Source organism: Natator depressus, chromosome 10, assembly GCF_965152275.1.
Source record: "Natator depressus isolate rNatDep1 chromosome 10, rNatDep2.hap1, whole genome shotgun sequence".
Taxonomy (NCBI): Eukaryota; Metazoa; Chordata; order Testudines; family Cheloniidae; genus Natator; species Natator depressus.
The window spans coordinates 49,845,907-49,871,601 of NC_134243.1; the positions used below are offsets into that span (position 1 = coordinate 49,845,907).

The window sequence follows — 25,695 nt, forward strand, 5'->3', positions numbered from 1 at the left end:
TTTGTGGATCTCCTCTATGCTAACCCCAGCTGCTTTTGTTTGCTTGTAACCTTTAAGCTGAACCCCCAAGAAAGCTATTTTGGATGTTTGATTTTTGGAATTGGTCTTTTAAACTCTAGCAAAAGCCTAAATTCCAGATGTAACTTTAAATAAAATTTACCTTTTTTAAGAACAGGGATGGATTTTTGGTGTCCGAAGAGGTTTGTGCATGTTGTTTGATTAGCTGGTAGCCACAGCTAATTTCCTTTGTTTTCTTTCTCAGCTCTTTCCCGGAGAGAGGGTGAAAGGGCTTGAGGGTACCCCACAGGGAGGAATTCCCAAGTGCGCCTTCCTGGGTTCAAAGGGTTGGGGTTTTTTTGCATTTGGGTGGTGGCAGCATTTACCAAGCCAAGGTTAGAGAAAAGCTGTAACCTTGGAGTGGCAAGTATTAATTTTTAAAATCCTTACAGGCCCCCACTTTCTGCACTCGGAGTGACAGAGTGGGGATTCAGCCTTGACACTCCTGTTCAGGTAGTTGAAGACTGCTATCAAATCCACCCTTACTCTTCTGCAGACTAAACAAGCCCAGTTCCCTCAGCCTCTCCTTGTAAGTTGTGTGCCCCAGTCCCTTGATCATGTTCATTGTCCTCCGCTGGACTCTCTCTAATTTGTCCACATCCTTTCTGTAGTGGGGGGCCAAAACTGGAGTAGAGACATGTTGTTACCAGCTTTGCCCGTTACTTTGGGGTATGCTCATTTATTAGGATTACTCTTCTGGGGCAAGGGGGGTGTCAGTGTATCATCATCATCAGTGTATCTATCAGTGTATTGCTTGTGTCACTTGTGTTCTCATATGGAGCTCTACTTCTCCCTGCTGCAAGTTCCCTCCCAATGGACCTATCCTGCAGGACCTAGGTTCCCCAGTGCTGGGTTCTTCCAGCCCCAGAATCAGACAAACACACACATTAACAGAGCACATCCAAGAGGACTGGGTTACCTCCGAAGCTGACTCCTTATATGTCCCTGGACTCAGTAGGCTGGGTCGAGCAGCATTTTCAAGCTGTCACCCTCATAGGCCCTTGGATTCAGTCGGCTGGATCGAACAGCACCTCCAAGCTGTCACCCTCCTATGCCACGGGCACCGCACTGGAATAGAGCACGTGTGAGCAGGCTGGGTCGAGCAGCACTTTCAATCTGCCACCGTCAACTGCCCCTGGATTCAGCAGACTGGATCAAGCAGCACTTCCAAGCTGCCACCCTCATATGTCCCAGGTTCAGCACATCCCTATCCCCACTTTCACGTTACACTTGTTCTGGTAGTAACCCATTTGATGAGCAAACCCCACAGGATTTTTGGGCACTGCAGTGATCTTTTAGCTTAGGTACGAGGGGTGTTGCTGCAGAATGAATGAGGAAACCAAAAAACACCCAATAGGGGGAGAGAGAGAGAAGCAACCAGCTTAATCATGAAAGTTATTTATTGCCAGGTAATAACCATAGGGGAGCCAAACAAACAAAAAGAGTTATAATATTAAATCTAACTTAAATTTGATTATAAAAGTCAGGTTTAGAAAATGATAACTAATCACACAAGTCAGGGTCAGAAGGCTATACCTAGACTGAGAGAGAGAAAGAGAGAGAGAGAGATGGGTTCTCAGCACTCCGTGAAGCTTGAATCGATCAGGGGTCCCAGAAGGTGGTGGTAGTTGAGGGTCTGGAGTACTGGAGATAGGCAGAGGCCCCAGCACGATCAGTCAGGAGAAGATGAAGTCCCAACGGAACTGATTCAGATTTTGGATCCAGGCATCAGAACGCTTACTTGGCCATGGGTGGGTTTTTGTAGAGAAACAACAATGGTTCAAGGGAGAACTCTAGATTTATGTGTAAACTGATGTCTCAAGGGAGTATACCAAAGTTGTTTTGTTAAGGCTATACAACGGGAGCTGATCATTCCTGGCTATGGGTAATGGTCCTTGGAGGGAAGCTCACAATGCAGTTAGGGAGCTTCACTATTTTGGATACCAGTAAAGGATTTATTACTAGAATTAGTCTGATAACTACTGAGCCGAGTGTGTGCAGGCGTGGGTTCATTAACATCTGGAGCAGAGATCCCCTGTCATGCAGTGTTTCTCTGCTTTTCTGGTCCCAGAGGTCCCTGTGGTTCTTGCCTTGGAATCTCTGTTCTCCATTCTGTATGCTAATGGAGATGCCTCCTTGTCCTATCTTCAATGTAAATGAGGCGAGGGGAGTTTCCTTAATCCTGTCACCCTTATCCCAGGGGCTTAGGTGTGTCCCCCACTGCTTTTTCATTGCTTTTTGTAAGTCTTTCTTCTGATTGGTTTTGGTTCAAGCAGATGGGGGGCAACGGAGGAAAGGTCTTTTGTGAGTCAGACAGGCTGGGTACTGCGCCCTGGTTCCCCAAGAACACAGAACTGCCAGGTAACAATGTTGAGCCCAATTTTCTAAACAGTACATGGACAATTACCTGTGAAAAAATGTACAATTTCAATGCACATTTAGCAAACCAAGTGACTGTCTTTAGGCATATACATGACTGGCTATTCGGGTGTGTAAGTATTCAGTGTGCATCCACCACCCTGGTAACTGAACATGAGCAGACAACTTGTAGTTTTTTTTTTTAAAAATCATTGTCCTAAGAGCCATTGATGCATCTATGAAAACATTCTCAATGCATTATTTTATATTAAAATTACTTTAAAAAAATGTAGTGAATACAAATTGTACAATTACATAAATTGTTAGGTGCATCTTTACTTGTAAGTATATGAACATTTGTGTCTGTAATAAAGGTATGAAAGCTACATGGGTTCATTGTTCATATATGCTTTTGCAGTCTCAAACCAAATCTTCTCTACAGCTTCTTGGCCCATGTCAAACATTCTTAATAAGTGCTTCCATCCAGTTCTTGCTGTGATCATTAGGTATTCTTTGTTCTCAGGATACAAGAGGGAAGTGTATGAGGCTATTACAAGTGACTGAGAAAATCTACCACTCACCAAGAGAAACAGGGCGTCTCTCTCCTCTGTTGTCAATGGTACAATGCTTTCAAACCCTGCAAGAATATGCCCTCCCACACTGAGAGGATCCTTGCTCTCAATCATCATGTACATGATAGTTATTGCTAATTCAAATACATAATAACCATAGCTCATGTCACTAAAGTCCAAAATACCGGACACTCTATATTGTGGATTCTCTGGTGAAGCAGTGTTGGAATCTAATAAGATATTATGATCATTAAGGTCCCCATGATTGATACCTAAATGCAGAAAAAATGGAAACAGTATTATGAATAAATAATAAACAGAAGAAACTTTCCTCTGGCTTTTTTCATTCTCTTCAGAAAACCACACTGAAAATATGCACTTGATTTCCTCATCATATGTGAATACTCAGAGTGTAAACGGACACATACACTGATCTATCTCAGAACTAAGGCATGATAATATTCCTATAAGCCATCATGCCTTGCCAGGTCTCACTGCTTCCTCATAAGAACCTTAGCTTCATTAATCCTATATAATAGCTGACTAGATGGCAACTGGCAATGGGATTGGGATGATTTATTATTTAGCTTGTTGTAATACCCACAATATGGTAAGTGCATTCCAAATGCAAGGGATTGCACAGAGAGCTTCAAAGACATTGCTATCTGATAGCTGTCTGGTGGCCTATATTAAACGAGTTAGTATTCTCTTCCTTATTTCTACCATTTGGTGTCTACATAATGAAAACCTACACAGTAGGTGGCAGTCTCAGCAGAGTGAGGGCTCGTCTACACTGGCAATGTTAAAGTGCTGCCATCTTTGGTCTTTAACACTGGCAATGTTAAAGAAGTGGTGCAGGACTATTTAGAAAAGCTGAACGAGCACAAGTCCATGGGGCTGGATGCGCTGCATCCGAGAGTGCTAAAGGAGTTGGCGGATGTGATTGCAGAGCCATTGGCCATTATCTTTGAAAACTCATGGCGATTGGGGGAGGTCCCGGATGACTGGAAAAAGGCTAATGTAGTGCCCATCTTTAAAAAAGGGAAAAAGGAGGATCCAGGGAACTAGAGGCCAGTCAGCCTCACCTCAGTCCCTGGAAAAATCATGGAGCGGATCCTCAAGGAATCAATTCTGAAGTACTTGAAGGAGAGGAAAGTGATCAGGAACAGTTAGCATGGATTCACCAAGGGCAAGTCATGCCTGACTAATCTAATTGCCTTCTATGATGAGATAACTGGCTCTGTGGATGAGGGGAAAGCAGTGGATGAGTTATTCCTTGACTTTAGCAAAGCTTTTGATACGGTCTCCCATAGTATTCTTGCCAGCAAGTTGAAGAAGTATGGACTGGATGAATGGACTATAAGGTGGATAGAAAGCTGGCTAGATCGTCCGGCTCAACAGGTAGTGATCAATGGCTCCATGTCTAGTTGACAGCCGGTATCAAGCAGAGTGCCCCAAGGGTCGGTCCTTGGGCCGGTTTTGTTCAATATCTTCATTAATGATCTGGAGGATGGCGTGGATTGCACCCTCAGCAAGTTTGCAGCTGACACTAAACTGGGAGGAGAGGTAAATATGCTGGAGGGTAGGGATGGGATACAGAGGGCCCTAGAGAAATTAGAGGATTGGGCCAAAAGAAATCTGATGAGGTTCAACAAGGACAAGTGCAGAGTCCTGCACTTAGGACAGAAGAATCCCATGCACCGCTACAGACTAGGGACCGAATGGCTAGGCAGCAGTTCTGCAGAAAAGGACCTGGGGTTACAGTGGACAAGAAGCTGGATATGAGTCAACAGTGTGCCCTTGTTGCCAAAAAGGCTAACGGCATTTTGGGCTGTATATTTAGGGGCATTGTCAGCAGATCAAGGGACGTGATCGTTCCCCTCTACTGGATACTGGTGAGGCCTCATCTGGAGTACTGTGTTCAGTTTTGGGCCCCACACTACAAGAAGGATGTGAATAAAATTGGAAAGCGTCCAGCGGAGGGCAACAAAAATGATTAGGGGACTGGAACACATGACTTATGAGGAGAGGCTGAGGGAACTGTGATTGTTTAGTCTGCAGAAGAGAAGAATATGGGGAGATTTGATAGCTGCTTTCAACTACCTGAAAGGGGGTTCCAAAGAGGATGGATCTAGACTGTTCTTTGTGGTAGCAGATGACAGAACAAGAAGTAATGGTCTCCAGTTGCATTGGGGGAGGTTTAGGTTGGATATTAGGAAAAACTTTTTCACTAGGAGGGTAGTGAAGCACTGGAATGTGTTACCTAGGGAGATGGTGGAATCGCTTTCCTTTGAGATTTTTAAGGTCAGGCTTGACAAAGCCCTGGCTGGGTTGATTTAGTTGGGGATTGGTCCTGCTTTGAGCAGGGGATTGGACTAGATGACCTCCTGAGGTCCCTTCCAACCCTGATATTCTATGATTTAACGTGGCTTGTGTAGTCATGGCACAGCACTGGGAGAGAGCTCTCCCAGTGCTCTTAAAAAAAAAAAATTACCTCCACGAAGGGTGTAGCTACCAGCGTTGTCTAAACTGGCACGTTATAGTGCTGCAACTTGCAGTGCTCAGGGGTTTTTTTTCCACACCCCTGAGTGAGAAAGTTGTAGCACTGTAAAGTGCCCGTGTAGACAAGCCCTGAGACTGAACTCCCCTTTCATTCTTTGAGATGATTCCCTCCCAGTCCTGTTTCTGAGGCATGCTCATGGTGCATTGTGGGGAAATTTGTACATGTCCTGTGGATAAAGTAAATAATTTCTGCCTACAGTGCCTTGAATTTGCCACCTCTTACAAGCACTCACATTCCCTTTAAAAAATTTATTAGATCACATTACAGTATAATTGTATTAAAAATACTCACAGGCTCGAAAATTCCTTAGCTTGGGTACTATTTTATCTTTGAACTGCTGAATAAGTTGCTCCACAACTTCACGATAACTGTTCTGGCCCAAGGCATGAATATACTGCTCTAGAAGAGGAACATTTGCCAAGTTCCAAATGAACTTCCCTCGATGCAGACTTTTTATTGATGGATGATGGAATTTCTTAAGAAAAACACAAGAAAGAAAAAAAAGACTGTATACAACAGCTCTGCTACAATGAAGAAGTGGTCTGATCCAATGCTCAGTGAAGTCAGTTGGAATGCATTGACTTTAATGGGCTTTGGATCAAGTCCATGGAGAGGGGGCTTTGCTTTGACAGTCATTTCATACCATGTGAAACCTTGTGATTGTCTGAAATTAAAACCTCATTCAAGCTGATGTGTGAAAATCCTTCCCTTAAGACAGTTGTAAGAAACACTTAAGGGCCACACCTAAAAACAAGGTCTAATATAATCTCTCCAGAAACTAGCACTATGTAGGTGAGAAGTTCCGCACCCATTGTGACTCTGTGTGTGTGTGTGTGTGCGCACGCATTAGAGAGAGAAGCAGAGAACACAGAAACTGAGGACAGACAAGAACAGAGAGAGGGACAGAGGCAAAAAGCAAAAAAGCCGAGCAGTAGCATCTGAGCACAGTGTCAAAAAAAAAAAAAAAAAAAAGCTAGAGAGAAGGCTTTTGGCTAAAGAGGCTTGGGCAGTAAGCTAAGAAACTGCTCCTTTTGCTTTTGGTTCCTCCTGCATTTGGAGAAGCAGGACTTGATACATTCCTTGTAAATATACAAGATTGCATCAAAGAAAATACCCGACTCCATCAATTTCTACTTTCACCAGGAACATCCCCAGCACCTCAAAATTTGACTAGCAGCTCAGGGAAACAATACCAACGGTGTCCTGGAAGATGGTTGGTTTCAGTACATTGATATCCACCCACATCTTTTAGTAAGAAAGATTAATTTAAGCAATTCATCATTCTTTAAAATATTATAGAAGTGCTGGTGATGATAATATCTTCCATACATGTAGAAACTTTAATCCGTAAGAATTCCACAGTGCCTCTCAAATTGCATACATCCAATAACACTTCTTGGGCACAACAAGCTATACATACAACTGCTGCCAAAGTGTAAAAGAGACAGAACCTGAAGGTACTTGCCAAAAGTGGATACAATCTGACCATTTAAATGCAGCCACTTCTGGGATAGAGACTGCCAACCAGCTGGCTCTCAGCATACTGCACAACAGTGCAAGGGATAGGAAGTTTTGGCCAATAATAATGGAGCAAAGTTCTAGCCTTATAAAAAGTGTCATGGGACTTTTAATGTCCATTCAACACAGGCAGACACTCACCCATAAGGTCTGCATGCAGTAAACTAACTGCATCTCATTTATTTACTTGGAAAAAATGAACAACCAAGTCAACGGTACTCTGATTTGACCCTGTGTATCCAGGGAATCTAGGTATTGTCAAACTTAATCTTTAGGTCATGAAGCCATTCTCTCTCTTGCACATGTGCAGGGAATTTCTGAAAGCAGTATAGAGGAGGAGTGGCATACCAGTGTGTAGCGGGATTGTCACCCCGCTCCGGCCCTGAAGGGGCTGCAGCTGGGGAAAAAGAGTTAAAACAGCCAAGCTAGGCTGATTGGAGTAGCAGCCACAGCTGTGGCCAGCTTAATCAGGGCCCAGCACGCCCTTATAAGAGGGCTGTGGGCCAGAAGCTGGAGAAGTCTCACTCTAGCCCTGGAGTGGGAAGGGCTAACTGCTGCAGAGGGAGCGGGAGCTCCAGCTCCAGCTTGGTAAACCCCCAGGCTGCAGGCCTTGGTAAAGGCCCAGAAAGGTACTGGGGTTGCAGAGGGGCAGCCTGGGAATAGGCAGAGGCAGCACGTCCTACCCCCTTGCCAATGATGAGTGGCCATTACACTGCAGTCTGCCCCAATGAGTGGGGGCTAGATGATGACTGGCAGTAGCCACTGAGGCAAGGTGGGTTTAGAGGGTTGGGGGTTCCCCTGGGAGGGGAGACCCAGAGTGTGGGGGGTACTGCTGGGGCAGAACCCTGAGGTAAAGGGGCACTGGGGTCCAGGAGGGATATGGGGGCCAGCAGCAGGTGAGACATAGGCCTGCAGAGGGTGCTCTGGGCTGGAAAGAGCTAATTTCCAAGATGACCAGCAGGAGGCACCAAATTGGTGAAGCGTCACCTCGCTACAAAGTGCCTTTCTTAATTTTTGCCACTCTCTTACATTGGCATGATCTTTGTGGGGTGGCTTGGCTAAACTGGCTTTAGGGGCAGATTCTGCCAGTGGTGCCGTGCAAAAGCATGCTGCAGTGGCAAATCTAGCCCCAGGTTGGTTTGGTATAGTTGATTTGGTTTGGGACAGCTGAAAACAGAAGTATGGATGAAAATCGGATATGATAATGAACAGGATATTGCCTCAACTAAAACTTGATTACATACTACTATAGTACATACATACTACTCTGCAGTAAAATGCACTGCACTAGTAAGAACAATGCCACTAGGTGATCAAACATTGCAATTTTAACCTTCTATAACAGGCAGTGTCCTCTGCTCAGGAGAGAGGGACACCATCAATGTGAAACCTAATCAGTTTTAAAATACAAGTTACATGTTACTCAGGTTCCTATACCTTCCTATGAGTATCACCTGCTAATGTTTATGGTTTAACAATAACATGTTGCTATTTTAAATATTTTTCTCTCCCCTGTGGCTCTGTAAGAGCCACACAGGCAAACAGAGAATCTAATGGGGAAACAGCGAAACTTACTATACACAAAGTGCTATCAAATGTACAAGGAAACTAACTGGGGGAAAAAAGGGAATTATTTTTCTCTATCATCTGTCAGCTAAAGTAATCTTAGATTTTGTGAGTCTCTTGAGTGACAAGAAGAAAGTTATACAAGTTTCCTTTATTTAAAAGGAATAACTGAAGTTATATGGGGCATATGGATTTTTTTCCCCATTCTCCATTAAAATTAATCCTCTACTTCTCTCTCTCTTCAGATAATGTAACATTCATATTCTGAGAGCAGCTTGTCTATTTAAATTGTTTCAACCATATTGCATTTTAACACCATGGACTCTGGTAACACAAAATTATCTTTCCCACGCTGATAAATGCTCTTAACATTTAAAAACATGGGCAGTAACACTAGCACAATTGAGAGGAGTACAATTATCTGAAGTCTGTAGCACAGAAAATGAGAAACAGAGGTTAATGAAAAGTACTACACAGTGCAAAGGTCTTTTATGTAACAAACTCGATTACTAGCTCATTTATTGGACTTTGTTACTTTGCTTAATCAAAGATGAAAGGTAGACCTTACTTTGCATTCCATGCTGTTTAAAATGTATTTAATTGGAAGCAGCACATTGAAGGAATTGTCATAAATGTCTCCATATTAAGCACCACTGTTCTGTTACAAGTGTACCAGTCTGTACCAGTGTTAACTGGTCATGGTTCAAATGGTTACTATAAAAAGAGTCAGGTCAAAATGAATTTTCAAAAAATTTAGCCAGCTGAGCCTCTGGGATGTCTACTTCACATAATAAATAAATAATAGTAATACTACCTTGCCCTTCTTTAGCACCTTCCCTGTGAGGATCTCAAAGCACAGTACAAATATTAATGAAATCAGCCTCAACACCCATTAGTAGGCAATAGTATCTCCATTTTGCAGATGAGCCACACAGAAGTTAAGGTCAAGCAGCAATTCTATTATGGAGGACAGTCTATTAATAGAAGAAGCTCTTCCTACAGGAAGGGTTATGCTAATTATGGGCATGGCTAAAGACCCCGTAGCTGGACTCTGAAGACAATCAGTGGGAGGTTAACACTAATAGAGGAAGGAGCTGCAGACAGACACAGTAGGTTGATTCTGTCCAGTTTTCCTTGGGGGGGGGGGGGGGGGAGGGGAGGTGTGTGTGTGTGTGTCTCTCTCTCTCTCTCTATATATATATATATATATATATATATATATATATATATATATATATATATAATGCATCTAAATCTACCTCTCTTAGGTACTTTTATGGCTCCTGTTATGAGTATCTGAGAACCTCACCATCTTTAATATATTTAATCCTTACAAAACCTTTGTGAGGTAAGGAAGTACTATTATCCTCATCTTACGGATGGGGAACAGGGGCAGAGAGAGAATAAAAGTGGCTTGCTCAAAGTCACACAGGAAGTCTGTGCCAGAGCGAGGAACTGAACTTGGGTCTCCTGGTGTCCTATTCACTGCACCATCCTTCCTCTCTAACAATATTGTCCTGTTTGTTAGCTTTATTTACTCACAAAAAGAACATGCCTCTGTTCCGATGTCTTCAGAAACCATCTCTCAAATCATCTCTCATGCACTGGGCAGCTCCTGATATAGTTGTAATAATAAGTGAAAGTAATTTTCAGGCTGCAAGTGTACATAGTCCCAGCCACTAGCTGCTAAAATCCCTAAGGATGGCTGGCTCATGAGCTGCAAAGTTTGGACTCAGATCCAAACTCTCAAAGTCCAGAGGCATTTATATCAGAGTTTTTATCTGCCCCATCTGAAAAAGGCCCAGGACAACCAGGGGGGCACACTGGGTCTGAAAGCTTTTTGGCCTCCAAAGCTGCAAGGAACTCCATAGAACAGTGCACTAATCATCAGCGGACACACTCAATTTAAAAGGCATTTTAAAGAATAAGGGGGATTCTCTTTTGTTCTTATTGCCAGCTGTAGTTATGGTTAATGATTCTTTGGTGTAGTTAAGGGGAATTGGACAAAGTCATAAGTAGGAAGGTGTGTTGCTGAAGAAATGTATAGACTCCATCATGCTGGCATGTGGTCAGTTAGGGTACATCTATGTCACAATCGGGAGGTCTGACTGCAGTTCATGTAGACATACCTAAGCTAGCAGAGCCGGCGCTAGGCATAAGCAGACTAAGCAATTGCTTAGAGCCCCGAGCAGCTCAAGGAGGGCCCCCTATTTGCTTTTTACTATCTGTTATCTGTGGGGGTCCCCCAAAATATTCCTGCTTAGGGACCCCAATGGGGCAGCACTGCCTCTGCAAGCTAGCTTTGATTCACCTAGCTTGCTAAAAAAGGCAGTGAAATCGCAGGGTGGAGACACACTTGGGTCTGCCTACATGTGCAGCTATCACACCTCCTGATTGCAGTGCAGACACACCTTCACATTCACACTCATAATCTGACCCACCAGTCTGGGCTCACTGCCAGGGGGAATCATTTAACAATAACGGTCATATTTGAGAATTCCCATAGGTATTTTTCAGCTGAAAGCCAAATTAAATTGACGAACAGGAGCAAAGTAAGGATGTTCTCATTAGCTGGCCATAAGTGATTTTGCCTGAACATCTCGCCACTGGGAGGAAAGAAGAGAAGGAACAATTTTTAGTTTAAGTGAAGGAGAGGAGGTTAAGGGGGTGGAGAAGAAAAGGGAAGTTTATTTGGAGGTGAAGTGAATTTTTCATGCGGTGTCGCAAAATAACTGCTCCCTGAGCCGCTGTGTCACACATTAGACATGAATCACTTCTACCTAATCCCCTCTCCACTGCTAATTTAGGATATATCAAAATTGAAAATAGCTGAGCTGCTGGAATCATATTAAAGAGCAGACACCATCACTTTTGTTCTGTTCAGCACTTTGAAAATTCAAAGAGAAAAATACTCCTCACTCTGAATACACAGTGAAATGTGCTTCCACAGTATGCATCCGATGAAGTGAGCTGTAGCTCACGAAAGCTTATGCTCAAATAAATTGGTTAGTCTCTAAGGTGCCACAAGTCCTCCTTTTCTTTTTGCGAATACAGACTAACACGGCTGTTACTCTGAAACCTTCAAAATACAGTGACTCCCTGTCATAAAAGTATATCTAAAACCAGGAATGCACACATTTCCTTTAAACCGTCAACAAAGTTACAGAACATAGCCAGAGGGAGAAAGCAAATAACTATAAGTAAGAAAGTGTAGTTGCAGCCGTGTCAGTCCTAAGATATTAGCGAGTCAAAGTGGGTGAGGTAATGGCTTTTATTGGACCAACTTCTGTGAATAGGGCTAAGAAGAGCTCTGTGTGGCTCGAAAGCTAGTCTCTCTTACTAACAGAAGCTGGTCCAATAAACAATATTACCTCACCCATCTTGTGTCTCTATAAGTAAGAAAGACACATAGGACAAGATTCTGAGGCACAGCCTAAAATGTGCAGCCCATGCAGTAGCGGTCTATGGTAGCTTTGAGCCACCTTTGTATCCTCCGTCCTGTTCCTGGATTGCCCCAGGAGTTGTAGAGGCCCTGGAATAAGGCAGACAGCCGTTTCCTGTAGGATGCAAGCATTGCCCAGAGTCTCCACACTACTGCATTCTGAAGCAACCCCCCCCCGACCATACTACATGCCAGGGCTTGCAAGGGGGTCTCACAAGCAGCCTTAGCACTGCCTGCAGCAGTGATTCTGCCAGGGGAATCATCCCCTAGCCAGAATTCAGGCTTTTAGGACCCATTAATGGTGCTCTGGCCCTTTAACTGTATGTAAAGGGGCCAGAATGGAGGGGAGAATCTCACTTGTATTGTTTGTGTGCATCGTTATGAAGTCTTCTGCATTTCTATATTGCCTTCCATTCAAGGATCTCAAAGAACTTTACACACATTTATATATTCAGCTTCAGAGGTCTTGTGTGCAACAGGTATGAAAGAAGCATTCTCTCCATTTTACTGAGAGGGACAGGGAAGTGAAGTAACTTGACCAAGATCACAGTAAGTCTGTGGCAGAGCTGGGAATAGAACCCCAATCTTTAGACTCCCAGTTGTGTGCTTTAACCACAAGAGCATCGCACCTCCCCTAATGTATACGGTAAAATAATGGGCAGACATGCTCTTAAACAATAAAGCCACAGGTGGGCTTGGGGACCTTGTCTAACATCATCCACTATTATGTTCGCTGAGGAACGTGGCTGAAGGCCAAGGACATTCAATCTTGCATTTGAGATCCATTCAACACAGGACTGGGGGAAGCTAGATACAACTCCCCTGTTCTCTGGGCTGCTCTGCACTGCGTCAGTTCTGGCATAAAACAGAGCAGCCATAGGAACCACAAGCTATTTGAGAAAAAAGAAAAGGAGTACTTGTGGCACCTTAGAGACTAACCAATTTATTTGAGCATAAGCTTTTGTGAGCTACAGCTCACTTCATCGGATGCATACTGTGGAAAATACAGAAGAAGATGTTTGTTTTTATACACACAAATCATGAAAAAATGGGTGTTTATCACTACAAAAGGTTTTCTCTCCCCCCACCCCACTCTCCTGCTGGTAATAGCTTTTGTAAAGTGATCACTCTCCTTACAATGTGTATGATAATCAAGGTGGGCCATTTCCAGCACAAATCCAGCAGCTGGCAGAGGAGACAGATCAGTCCGAGCAGGAGGGATCCATGTTCTAACCCTGGCTCACTGAGGCATTCCAGTTGGTCACGATATGCAACATAGTGACAAACGTGGAGTCCTAAGTGACCACAGATTTGTAGTACTTAACAAAAGTGGTTGTGTTCTCCTTTCAAACCTCGAAAGAATAAGGGAAGCCATGGCTAGGGCATAGTTACGTACTACAGAGCCACACACAAGAGCACTGTCGTGTGTTGAGCACTCTATGTCTACAGTGTTCAGGCTGTGTTTGCAGGTAGCTCTGAAACTGCAGGAGTTATGTGAATGTCTCTGATGTTACTGTGAGATGCCACTAGTTATATGTGTTATGAAATGCATAAAATACTACGAATCACTCCCACTCGCATGCTGAGAACAAAAAGTCCTACCTCTGTGAGAGTTTTATCCAATCTGGCAGCTAGTTTCCCAATCTCGTATAAAATGTGAGGATTTGTAGAGATTGTTGCCACGGTCATGCCTGGGAGGTAGGTCAGCAGTCTCACCATGTACTTTTTTGTCACAGAGCCAGTACCTAATAGGCAAAGAGATACACTGTGAATCATTTCAATACACTCCATTAAAGGTCATTGTGTGTAAGGATAAGGAGGTTTCTCCCATCATAAAAGAAATCAAACTCAGATCATAAGAGACAATTCAAAGAACAGATTTACTAGATGACATTAGGAAAGGCCAACGCTCAGCACATGTGGAGTGTAAGTGTAACTCCTTGCCTTTACGTAGGAGAGTGACACACCTTGGGAAGGTTCCCCTTTCATGTGCACAAAGGGCCTGATCCAACACCAATGGCAGTCTTTGCATTGATTGCAGTGGGCCTAAAGAGAACCTAAAATAATAGGTTTCTTTATCAGAGTGATGAGTCTCAATGGCCCTGGTTACCCTATTGAAATTACAGTGTTGAGGAAACCAGGTTCAACACAGTATTCTCCCACCATACATGTTCTTGCATTTTAGATGGGTCTGAACTGCGTTTGAAACTACATCCCCAAACCATGGAGCTGGGGAAATAATTTGTAATAAGATTTATTTAATGAAGTTTACCTTTTTTTGTTTGTGATTTGCCTGCAAGCAGATCAGCGTTTTCTCACATCTATTAATTTGAATGTATTTTCCGAATAATTTTTATGGCTAAGTCTTTTTCTGTTCTGTTTCTCTTTGTGAGCAGTTTGATGCATTCGCTATTTGAAGTTCAAGCTATTTTGACTGACCACATAGTTCACATGGCATGTTTCTGTTCCCTTAATGGACGAGTAAGTTTGTGGCAAAGCTGGGAATAGAACCCCAGTCTTTAGAATCCTAGTTGTGTGCTTTAACCACAACAGCATCACACCTCCCCTAATGTATAACGTAAAATAATGGGCAGACATGCTCTTAAACAGTAAAGCCATGGGTGGGCTTGGGGGCTCATGGCTTAATTTTCTGGTATGAATACTCATGATTCTGAATTCCAAATTCCTTGTTGGTGATTCCTTCACTGCAGTTATTTGCTAAAATTTGCTGTTTCTACAAACAGTCCTGCCAGAAACACATTAGAACATTTGCAGAAAGCAAATACAAAAATGGCCATGACATGGTCAAAACAAGTTAACTGAAAAATTAGAATAAATATGTGCAGAAAGTCCTTTAGAGAATTCACAGTTCTCTGATGAACCATGCCATGACCCTGTGTGACAAGGCATCATTCCATTCCTGTCTTTTTTCTAGACATAAACTGCTCAGAGACAGTGATGCTGGAACAATTTTTATTGTGGGGGTGCTGAAGATGAAAAGCACGTATTTGGGTTGTTGTTACTACTTTAAGCCAGGGAGTGCAGCAGCATCCCCTTAACCCCTAATTCCAGCACCTATGCTCAGAGACCTTCTTCTGGTCAAATACCTTGTGCCATCTATTTATTGCATTCTCCCCACCATCTTTACAAACTCATGCAACTCTGTATTTACAAGCATACAATCCTTAGCTCACTCAGCCAAGTGACAGAAGATATCTTTCCCCTGAGAGATCTCTCCTGGCTCTGGCTCTTTCAAGCCTGCCAGTCTGTCTCTTCCCCCTGGCCTGGGCACTTCATTCCCATGCCTTTTTTCTTTCTGGGCTAATGTCTTCTGGGCTTTCCTCAGCCCAACCCAAACTATCAATTACACACAGCTTTGTCCCTCAAGTTTACTCCAGGGCAATTTAACTGGTGATTCAGAGATCAGAGGGCTGGTACAACTGCTGTTGTCCAGCACCCTGTCGCACCCTGCTAGAGCTACCAAAGAGAATTTTAACCTAATTACCTGAACGTCTCTTTTAATACACTTCACATGCCTACACACAAAAGTGCTTGTAGTGGTGCACAAGCATTTTAGCAGTGCTTTTGCAATTGCACTTATTCTGAGCAAGACTCACCTAAGTTGCCTCCTGCCCTGCGACTCCCTGCACCATGGTAGTGCCAGTGTAGGACAGAAAGCACTGGCAGTTCACTTGCATAGGTGCAATTGGTCTTCCTAGCACAGTTCTACAGTGCACCTGATATGCTGGCAGTGAGCTTTCTGGTCAAGGTTCTCCTCTCCAGAGCAGAGGTGATATTTCACCTACAAAGTTTAAGTGCTTATATTTTAGAAATAGAAAATTAAATGGGGCAGTGGATTGGAAGCAGTGTCTGGACCCGTAGGACAGGTACCTACACTACATTACTACTGCAACAGTTCAGAGAATGCTGTATGTGCAAGCTGAGCACCTGAACAAGGGCAACTGTTGCAGATATTCTGCACTGTTGCAACTGCTCTAGGTCACTCATGCTGGTGTGGATTTCAGTGACATTACTCCAGATTTATACAAGTGTAACAGAGCAGAATGTGGCCCAATTGCAATCACTGGGACAAATTGGGTTACTCAGTGGTAGCATGTTTTGACACGAGAATGACAAAGCAGAGAGTAATTTTTTGAAGGATTTTGTAATCTCTCACCTAATGATTCTAGAGACATTATGTTACCGTCTTTAGTAAGATGGGGCGTAGCTGAAGGAAACCCTTCAACATTCAAAAATATCATGATCTGGGTCTGCACTTCAATGAGTTCAGGATTCTGGCTGTCTTCACAGTTGGTGATTTTGAGAACATACTTGTCAGCACAGTCTGCTGTTCCCTCACTTCTTGAAACGTGCACATGAAAATTCTGATCAGTATAGCTGGGGAGTGATCTGATCACAGATACTTTTAATCCAAATACCCTTTCAACTAATTCAGTGGCTTCTTTTTCACTGAATGCTGGTTTAATTAATGTCTGGGATCCATGGATGTTTCCAGAAGACATTGTGTATCTAGGAGAAAACAGAGATGAGAAGATTTCAGTTGTATTCTGCCATTTAATATGGGCATAAGTTAGTGTGACAAAACAGACTCTTGGGTAGAAGGCTTCATATATTTATTAGCAAGGGGGAAAAAAGCTTCCCTGTTTAATGAAAATTTAACTATTCAGGATTCTCCATGTGCATTCTCTCTTTCTTCACCAGCTTCTTGTTTGTAAACCCACTTCATCCTTTGAGGCAGTTTCCAGTATAAGGCCTAATTTAAATATATACTCACACATACACAATTTTAGTTGAGAAATAAAACATAAAAATGAACAATTTAGTGGATGCTAGCTAACAAAATTCATAAGCACGAAATATAAAATATCACCCCACCACGCCGCTCAGAGCGGCAGGACTGGCTTATTGGAAAGCCCAGGGAAAGCGGGACAGCGGGGGATGGGCCGGGAATGTAGGGGCTGGGCAGGATGGTCCCGCGCCCCGTAGTTTGCCCACCTCTGCCCAAAAGGTTCCTTTCCGTTTTTCCCCGATGCCAGTTGTCAGTTTTTCTGTTGAAAAGTGCTAAACCAACAGTTCTCCTCACAACCTCAGCCGAGCCTTGCCGCAACCTTGGACTCTGTTGAAGCCAGCAGCCCCATCTGGGGTGGGATGGGGCAGCTCCGCCCCACCTGGGTACAGGGGGAGGGACAGGGGAGTGGGGGGCGTCTCAAGGGCCCAGCCACAGCAACCGGACTATGCTCCCCATGTACAATCTTATTGGTGGCCCAATCCTGGGGTAAACCAGTTTGGTCTCGTGTAATAGACAGAACCAAACGCCGTTTTAGCTCCATTCCTGACCTGTGCCACAGCCCTGGCCTGTCTCCTATGACCTACACGGGCTCGAGACCCCCTTGTTCTTACTCCGGCTAACGCCCAGGCTTCTGCTTGCACCGCCTTGCAAAGTGGTTCTTTCACCGCGCTGTCCTGGGGGGAAATCCGCGACCGCCGCCCCGCAGGAGGGCATGCAGCTTTCACAGCAGCTAGGCAGTCGCAGCTCAGAGCACAGCCTCCGACAGCAGAGTGCCCCACGCTTCCCAAACGCGTCGTCAGAGATATTAGACAACCCAACGGCGAACAAGAACCAGCCTAGGTTGCAGCAGGGTCCCAACCTCCTAGCAGCAAACTGCGTGGGAGCAGATCCGAAAGAATCAGACACGCTGGCCAGGACGTGGCGTCTCTTCTGACCCTGGTCCATTACGCGCGCAAAGCGTCCCGTGTCCTCTCACAGCGCATCCACCCCGCACCGCCGCCGCAAAGCGGACTGGCTCCGATTTCCCCGGGGGAACGGTTCCATACCGCACACAGCGCTCGGCCCCCCTGGGCGCCTCGGAAGCTTGGAGCCGGACAAGGTCCTCCTCCCAGACCAGAAGCGGTCAGCTCCCGGGCTCGTCGCCGCTGGCGGAGTGTGAGGAAATGTCTGATTGGCTGCTGGGTGCGTTAGGTATCGTGTATCCAACTGCTCCGCGTAGGGCTGTGCTAGGGGTAGCGGTTACTGACACGTCCTACATGGCAAGTTTCTTGCACTGTTGTATACGTGAAATTGCGACACGTAGAAATGTGCTGTCTGTAGCAGTTATTTATACGCATTGATTGTAAGAAACAGCTTTTGTAAAAAGATGCTACCTCCCTCATAGGTCATGTTTTCTAGACCTTACATTTCTTTTCTCTTCTCTGGACTCTCTCCGGTTTGTCCACATCTTTCCTGAAATGTGGCGCCCATAACTGGACACAATACTCCAGCTGAGGCCTAATCAGCGCAGAGTAGAGCAGACATCCCAGAGGGATGTTCTGGTTTTCTGCGGCAGCCTTACACTGTTCGCTCATATTCAGCTTGTGGTCCACTAGGACTCCTAGATCCCTTTCCACAGTACTGGTATTCAGCTTGTAGTCCACTATGACCCGCAGATCCCTTTCCTCAGTACTCCTTCCTAGGAAGTCATTTTCCATTTTGTATGCGTGCAGCTTGTTATCATTCACAAACTTTATAATTGTACTCTGTACGCCATTATCTCAATCATTGACTTAAGATTTTGAATAGAAACTTATCCAGAACTGATCCCTGGAGAACCCTACTGGTTATGCCCTTCCAGCCTGACTCAGCCCTTTCAGCCTGTGATCACTGATAACTGCTGTCGGAACTGTTTTCCAACTAGCTTTGCACTCATCTTATTTTAGCTCCATCTAGGTTGCATTTCCATAGTTTGTTTATGAGACGGTCATGGGAGACAGTATCAAAAGTCTTACTAAAGGCAAGGTAGACCATGTCAGCCACTTCCCCCCCAACCACAAGGCTTGTTACACTGTTAAAGAAAGCTATCAGTTTGGTTTTCACATGTGAGACTGCTTGAATTAGCTACATCAGATGGCCTTTTTTAGCAAAGTAGGACCTGTCACTGCTGCAGGTAGCCCAGTCCTACAGACAGCATTTTCACACACATTCATGTGTAAGAAACTGCAATCTGTAGGGATGTGCTGCCTGTAACACTGCAATCTGATGAAACTAATACCTACAAATAGCAGTTTCTCACACCGTGGGTACGTGAGACTGCTATCTGTAGCAATGAGCTACATCAGATGGCCTTTTTTTTAGCAAAGTAGAACCTGTCACTGCTGCATATGTTTCTGGATGGTACAAGGCCCTGGAATCTAATAATAGAATCATAGAATATCAGGGTTGGAAGGGACCTCAGGAGGTCATCTAGTCCAACACCCTGCTCAAAGCAGGACCAATCCTCAACTAAATCATCCCAGCCAGGGCTTTGTCAAGCCTGACCTTAAAAATCTCAAAGGAAGGAGATTCCACCACCTCCCTAGGTAACACATTCCAGTGCTTCACCACCCTCCTAGTGAAAAAGTTTTTCCTAATATCCAACCTAAACCTCCCCCACTGCAATTTGAGACCTTTACTCCTTGTTCTGTCATCTGCTACCACAGAGAACAGTCTAGAGCCATCCTCTTTGGAACCCCCTTTCAGGTAGTTGAATGCAGCTCTCAAATCCCCTCTCATTCTTCTCTTCTGCAGACTAATCAATCACAGTTCCCTCAGCCTCTCCTCATAAGTCATGTTCTCCAGCCCCCTAATAATTTTTGTTGCCCTCTGCTGGACTCTTTCCAATTTTTCCACATCCTCTTGTAGTGTGGGGCCCCAGACTAGACACAGTGCTCCAGATGAGGCCACACCAATGTCGAATAGAGGGGAACGATCACGTCCCTCGATCTGCTGGCAATGCCCCTACTTATACAGCCCAAAATGCCATTGGCCTTCTTGGCAACAAAGGCACACTGTTGACTCATATCCAGCTTCTCATCCACTGTAACCCCTAGGTCATTTTCTGCAGAATTGCTGCCTCGCTATTCGATCCCTAGTCTGTAGCAGTGCATGAGATTCTTCACTTATCCTTGTTGAACCTCATCAGATTTCTTTTGGCCCAATCCTCTAATTTGTCTAGGGCCCTCTGTATCCTATCCCAACCCTTCAGCGTATCTACCACTCCTCCCAGTTTAGTGTCAGCTGCAAACTTGCTGAGGGTGCAATCCACGCCATCCTCCAGATCATTAATGAAGATATTGAACAAAACCAGACCCAGGACCGACCCTTGGGGCACTCCGCTTGATACCGGCTGCCAACTAGACATGGAGCCATGGATCACTACCCGTTGAGCTGGACGATCTAGCCAGCTTTCTATCCACCTTATAGTCCATTCATCCAGTCCATACTTCTTCAACTTGCTGGCAAGAATACTGTGGGAGACAGTATCAAAAGCTTTGCTAAAGTCAAGGAATAACACATCCGCTGCTTTCCCCTCATCCACAGAGCCAGTTATCTCATCATAGAAGGCAATTAGTTTAGTCAAGCATGACTTGCCCTTGGTGAATCCATGCTGACTGTTCCTGATCACTTTCCTCTCCTCTAATTGCTTCAGAATTGATTCCTTGAGGATCCGCTCCATGATTTTTCCAGGGACTGAGGTGAGGCTGACTGGCCTCTAGTTCCCTGGATCCTCCTTTTTCCCTTTTTTAAAGATGGGCACTACATTAGCCTTTTTCCAGTCATCCGGGACCTCCCCCAATCGCCATGAGTTTTCAAAGATAATGGCCAATGGCTCTGCAATCACATCCGCCAACTCCTTTAGCACTCTCGGATGCAGCGCATCCAGCCCCATGGACTTGTGCTTGTCCAGCTTTTCTAAATAGTCCTGAAACCACTTCTTTCGCCACAGAGGGCTGGTAACTTCCTCCCCATACTGTGCTGCCCAGTGCAGTAGTCTGGGAGCTGACCTTGTTCATGAAGACAGAGACAAAAAAAGCATTGAGTACATTAGCTTTTTTCACATCTTCTGTCACTAGGTTGCCTCCCTCATGCAGTAAGGGGCCCACACTTCCCTTGACTTTCTTCTTGTTGCTAACATACCTAATGTATACACATTAACCCTCACGGGGCACATCGCTATACAAAAAAAGTTTTGTCTGTGCCTGTAGTGGGGCAGCTTCCCCACTCTGATAAGCAGGGGATTAAAAGCAGCCAAGGTAGGCTAATTGAGGGAAGCAGCCACAGCTGTGGCCAGCTCAATTAGGGCCCAGCTGGCCCTGATCAGAGGGCTGTGGGCCAGAAGCTGGAGAAGTCTCACTCTAGCCCTGGAGTGGGAGGGGGAAGCAAGGTACCTGAAGTGGAGCAGTGCTGGGGAAGGGCGAGGGGAACTGGGGAGCTCCAGCCTGGTAAACCCCCCCCAGGCTGCATGCCTTGATGAAGGCTTATGAAAAGGTACTGGGGCTGCAGAGGAGCAACCTGGGAATAGGCAAAGGCAGCAGGTCCTAACCCCTTGCCAATGATGAGTGGCCATGACAGACTGCAGTCTGCCCCAGTGAGCCGGGGCTAAATGATGACTGGCAGTAGCCACTGAGGCAAGGTGGGTTTAGAGGGTTGGGGGGTAGACATGTGCCAGCAATGCCCCTCTGCCATGTACGTTGGTCAAACTGGACAGTCTCTACGTAAAAGAATAAATGGACACAAATCAGATGTCAAGAATTATAACATTCATAAACCAGTCGGAGAACACTTCATTCTCTCTGGTCACGCGATTACAGACCTGCAAGTTGCTATATTACAACAAAAAAACTTCAAATCCAGACTCCAGCGAGAAACTGTTGAATTGGAATTCATTTGCAAATTGGATACAATTAACTTAGGCTTGAATAGAGACTGGGAGTGGCTAAGTCATTATGCAAGGTAACCTATTTCCCCTTGTTTTTTCCTAACCCCCCCCCAGACGTTCTTGTTAAACCCTGGATTTGTGCTGGAAATGGCCCACCTTGATTACCATACACATTGTAAGGAGAGTGGTCACTTTAGATAAGCTATTACCAGCAGGAGAGTGGGGTGGGAGGAGGTATTTTTTCGTGCTTTGTGTGTATATAAAAAGATCTTCTACACTTTCCACAGTATGCATCTGATGAAGTGAGCTGTAGCTCACGAAAGCTTATGCTCAAATAAATTGGTTAGTCTCTAAGGTGCCACAAGTACTCCTTTTCTTTTTGGGGTAGGCATAGTAACCGTAGTGACTCTATGCTGACATAACTTGAGTTAACACGCACTTAAAGTGTAGATATGGCCTTAGGTTTATTAAATGTTTGGGAGAGGTAACAGGAACAATATGAGGGTAGACTAAGATTCATTCAGGTGTTTAAGCTCAAGGCATTGGAACTAGCCTTACTGCACCCTACAGGCTCAGGAAAAAAGAAGCACATAAAAAAATTTATTAAAATTTCTTGACTTGAGGGTGTATAACTCATGATTTTAGAATCCTTGTGGTTGTAAAGGTATCTTGGGGTTATAGATGTGTTCATTATATTTTGAAAGGCTAAACTATGAATGGATTGAACAAAATTAGATCAGGCCCTCAGGATAAGTACATTGCCTATTAGCCAAGATAACCAGGAATGCAGGCCCATGCTCTGCATGTCCCTAAACTGACCTTTGGCTGCCAGATGCTGGAAGTGGACAATGGGATGGTTCACTGAGTCATTGCCTGGTCTGATCATGCCCTTAGAAGCACCTGGCATTGACCACTATCACAAGACAGGATACTAGATTAGGCAGACTATTGGTCTGACCCACGATGGCAGTTCTAATTTTCTGCAAAAATTACAATAGATTTTTTCCAGGGAGACAGATGTTATGGGAGATAGTATACTGCCTTTATTGAATATTTGAGAATCAAGTTGTATGCAATGGCATGCGGAAAAACACTAAGGGCTAGACTGAGAGGCAAAATAACAGTTGTAAAAAATGCAATCCCCACTGGTGGATTGACTCAAAACTAAGTTTTGACACTAGGCCAGAAATTCAGTCAGCTCTAAAATGAGAAGAAAAAAAATTAAATTTACAAATTCAGGGAATCCCAGCAGCAGATAAGACAACTTGGGAAACTGCTAGGAGACTCTATGCAATCAGATACAGTGATAAGGGATTCTTTGTTTCTGAGGGGATAGATGTAAAATGTTTCACTGAATTAAGTCTCAGGGATTATTTATAGCGGCATATTAAAGCGCTTTAACTTGCTGGCTCAGGGGTGTGAAAAATCCCCCCCCCCCTCCCCCGGAATGCAACAAGTTTGAGTGCTTTGCTAGAGTGGACTGGCTCGGCTCCCAGTGCTCAGAGCTAATCCCCTCGTCGAGGTGGATTACCAGGAGCACTGGCACCCACAGCAGCACTTTGAACTTTGTAGTCCAAACATAGCCTCAGTCGGTTAGATAAGACAAAGAGCAGCTGCATTGAGGAGGCATTGAGATGCCTGTGACTTTAAGAACCCAGCCCTGGGAAGCCGATGCTGAGAGGTGCTCTTTGTGAGAGGGAAAATAAAAAAAAAAGCCCCTTTGCCCCCCACCTTTTTGGCAAACACTGGTGTCTCAGTCCCACTGAGGGTACCTGTTACCCCCTGTGCCCCTGCCTGTGCCAGGTTTTGCACTCTGTCAGCACCTCGCACCGAGCTTAACTCCTGCTCCTCCCCCACAGCGCTGATTTTGCCCTTTAGCCCCTCTCCTTATCCTGCCTCCAGCTGCTTGACCCCCCCTGACCAGTCAATTTCCGCCCCCTGCTCAGACCCTGGCCACCCCCCTGCTCCGATTCGCCCCCTTTGTCCCCTTTTAACCCCTGTAAATAGCAGTCAGCAGAATTTTACGGCTAATAAGGGCAGGGTGAAGGGCAGTGGATTCAGCAGATGTTACTGAGCATGCTCAGTTCGTGTGACCATACAAAAAAGACACTTTGCTCAAATAAAAAAAGCATCTCCCCGAACCCCCCCCCCCCAAAAAAAAACTATTTTCCAAAGCACTGGTGTCTCAGTCCCACTGGGGTAACTGCTACTCCCTGTGCCCCTGTCTGTGCTGGGTTTTGCCCTCTGACACACTCTGCCAGCGCCCCACTCTTGGGCTTAACTCCACCTCATTCCTGATTTTGCCCTTTAGCCCCTCTCCTAATGCTGCCTCCAGCTGCTTGAGGCCCCCAACTAGTAAATTTCCACCCCCTGCTCGGACCCTGGCCACCCTCCTGCTCAGATTCGCCCCTCTGTGAAGGTGCCTTCCCCACTCTGAATTCTAGGGTACAGATGTGGGGACCTGCATGAAAACATCCTAAGCTTACTTTTACCAGCTTAGGTTAAAAACTTCCCCAAGGTACAAACTATTTTACCTTTTGCCCTTGGACTTTATCGCTGCCACCACCATACGTCTAACAGGTATATAATTGGGAAAGAGCCCGTTTGGAAACATCTCCCCCCCCCCCCCCCAAATCCTCCCAACCCTTACACCCCCTTTCCTGGGGAAGGCTTGATAAAAATCCTCACCAATTTGCATAGGTGAACACAGACCCAAACCCTTGGATCTTAAGGGCAATGAAAAAGCAATCAGATTCTTAGAAGAAGAATTTTAATAGAAGAAAAAGTAAAAAGAATCACCTCTGTAAAATCAGGATGGCAAATACCTTACAGGGTAATTAGATTCAAAACATAGAGAATCCCTCTAGGCAAAACCTTAAGTTACAGAAAGACACAAAAATAGGAATCTACATTCCATTCAGCACAGTTTATTTTCTCAGCCATTTAAAGGAATCAGAATCTAACACATCTCTAGCTAGATTACTTACTAAGTTCTAAGACTCCATTCCTGTTCTGTCCCCGGCAAAAGCATCACACAAACGAGAGAGGCTTTGTTTCTCCCTCCCCCCAGCTTTTGAAAGTATCTTATCTCCTCATTGGTCATTGTGGCCAGGTGCCAGTGAGGTTATCCTAGCTTCTTAACCCTTTACAGGTGAAAGGGTTTTTCCTCTGGCCAGGAGGGATTTTAAAGGTGTTTACCCTTCCCTGTATATTTATGACACCCCCTTTGCCACGTTTTAACCTCTGTCAAAAGCCGTCCGCAGAATCTGAGGGATAATAAGGGCACGGTGAAGGGCAGTGCCTTCAGCAGATGTAAGTAGCACATTTCTATGGAGAACAGTTTACTACGCTACACCGGCAGCCACGTGGAGCGAGCAGGCAGCAAGCGGCTCAGCTCCGCTGCGCTGTGGGTGGTGGGTGGGGCCCCCGGGGCCATTTTAAATCACCCCGGGGACATGCTGGGGGGAGCGCCTGGGGGCGGAAGGAGAGACCAGGCACCACGGGCCCATGGAGCTGGTTGGTTGTAAAGGTGCGGGTGCAAGGCTTTAGAAGTATTGCTATTATTGCGGGTGCTGTCGGCGGGGGACAGCTGCCTGTGCTATTGCAATGCCCTGTAACAAACATTCCCAAGGCCGTTTATGGCCACAGGGAAGCAGTCGTCTTGAAAGTAGTGGAGGTGGATAGTCCTGGTTCCTGTTCAAATGCTAAGCCAGCCTTGAACTGAGCTCCCAAGTAGAGGCAGGATGATCTTATGGTTAAGGCAGTGGAGTGGGACTCAGGAGATCTAGCTTCAGTTCCTGGCTCTACTGCTGATTTTCTGTTTGATTGGGGGCAGGTAACAATCAGGCTGTGGCTCAGTTTCCACCTATAAAATGGAGATAATAATCCTTTCTTGTGCATTGTCTA

The 25,695-nt window shown here is 45.0% G+C and overlaps 1 protein-coding gene across 8 annotated transcripts; it reads right to left on the reverse strand.

Annotated features, from left to right (window-relative positions):
* Positions 1-1,468: 1,468 nt before the first annotated feature.
* HYKK (hydroxylysine kinase) lies at positions 1,469-24,846 on the reverse strand. Of its 8 annotated transcripts, none has more exons than XM_074966081.1 (5): positions 17,746-18,067; positions 16,254-16,606; positions 13,679-13,821; positions 5,842-6,025; positions 1,469-2,464 (listed from the first exon to the last, which is right to left on the reverse strand). In XM_074966081.1, exons 1-5 carry the CDS (start codon positions 17,829-17,831, stop codon positions 2,442-2,444), a joined length of 789 nt encoding a protein of 262 aa, XP_074822182.1. In that variant the 5' UTR covers positions 17,832-18,067; the 3' UTR covers positions 1,469-2,441. The 8 variants fall into 8 exon arrangements, with proteins under 8 accessions (XP_074822182.1, XP_074822178.1, XP_074822179.1 ...); XM_074966077.1 differs by lacking the exons at positions 1,469-2,464; positions 17,746-18,067 and adding exons at positions 2,762-3,259; positions 24,777-24,846; XM_074966078.1 differs by lacking the exon at positions 1,469-2,464 and adding an exon at positions 2,762-3,259 and having other exon boundaries at positions 17,933-18,068.
* Positions 24,847-25,695: the final 849 nt, after the last annotated feature.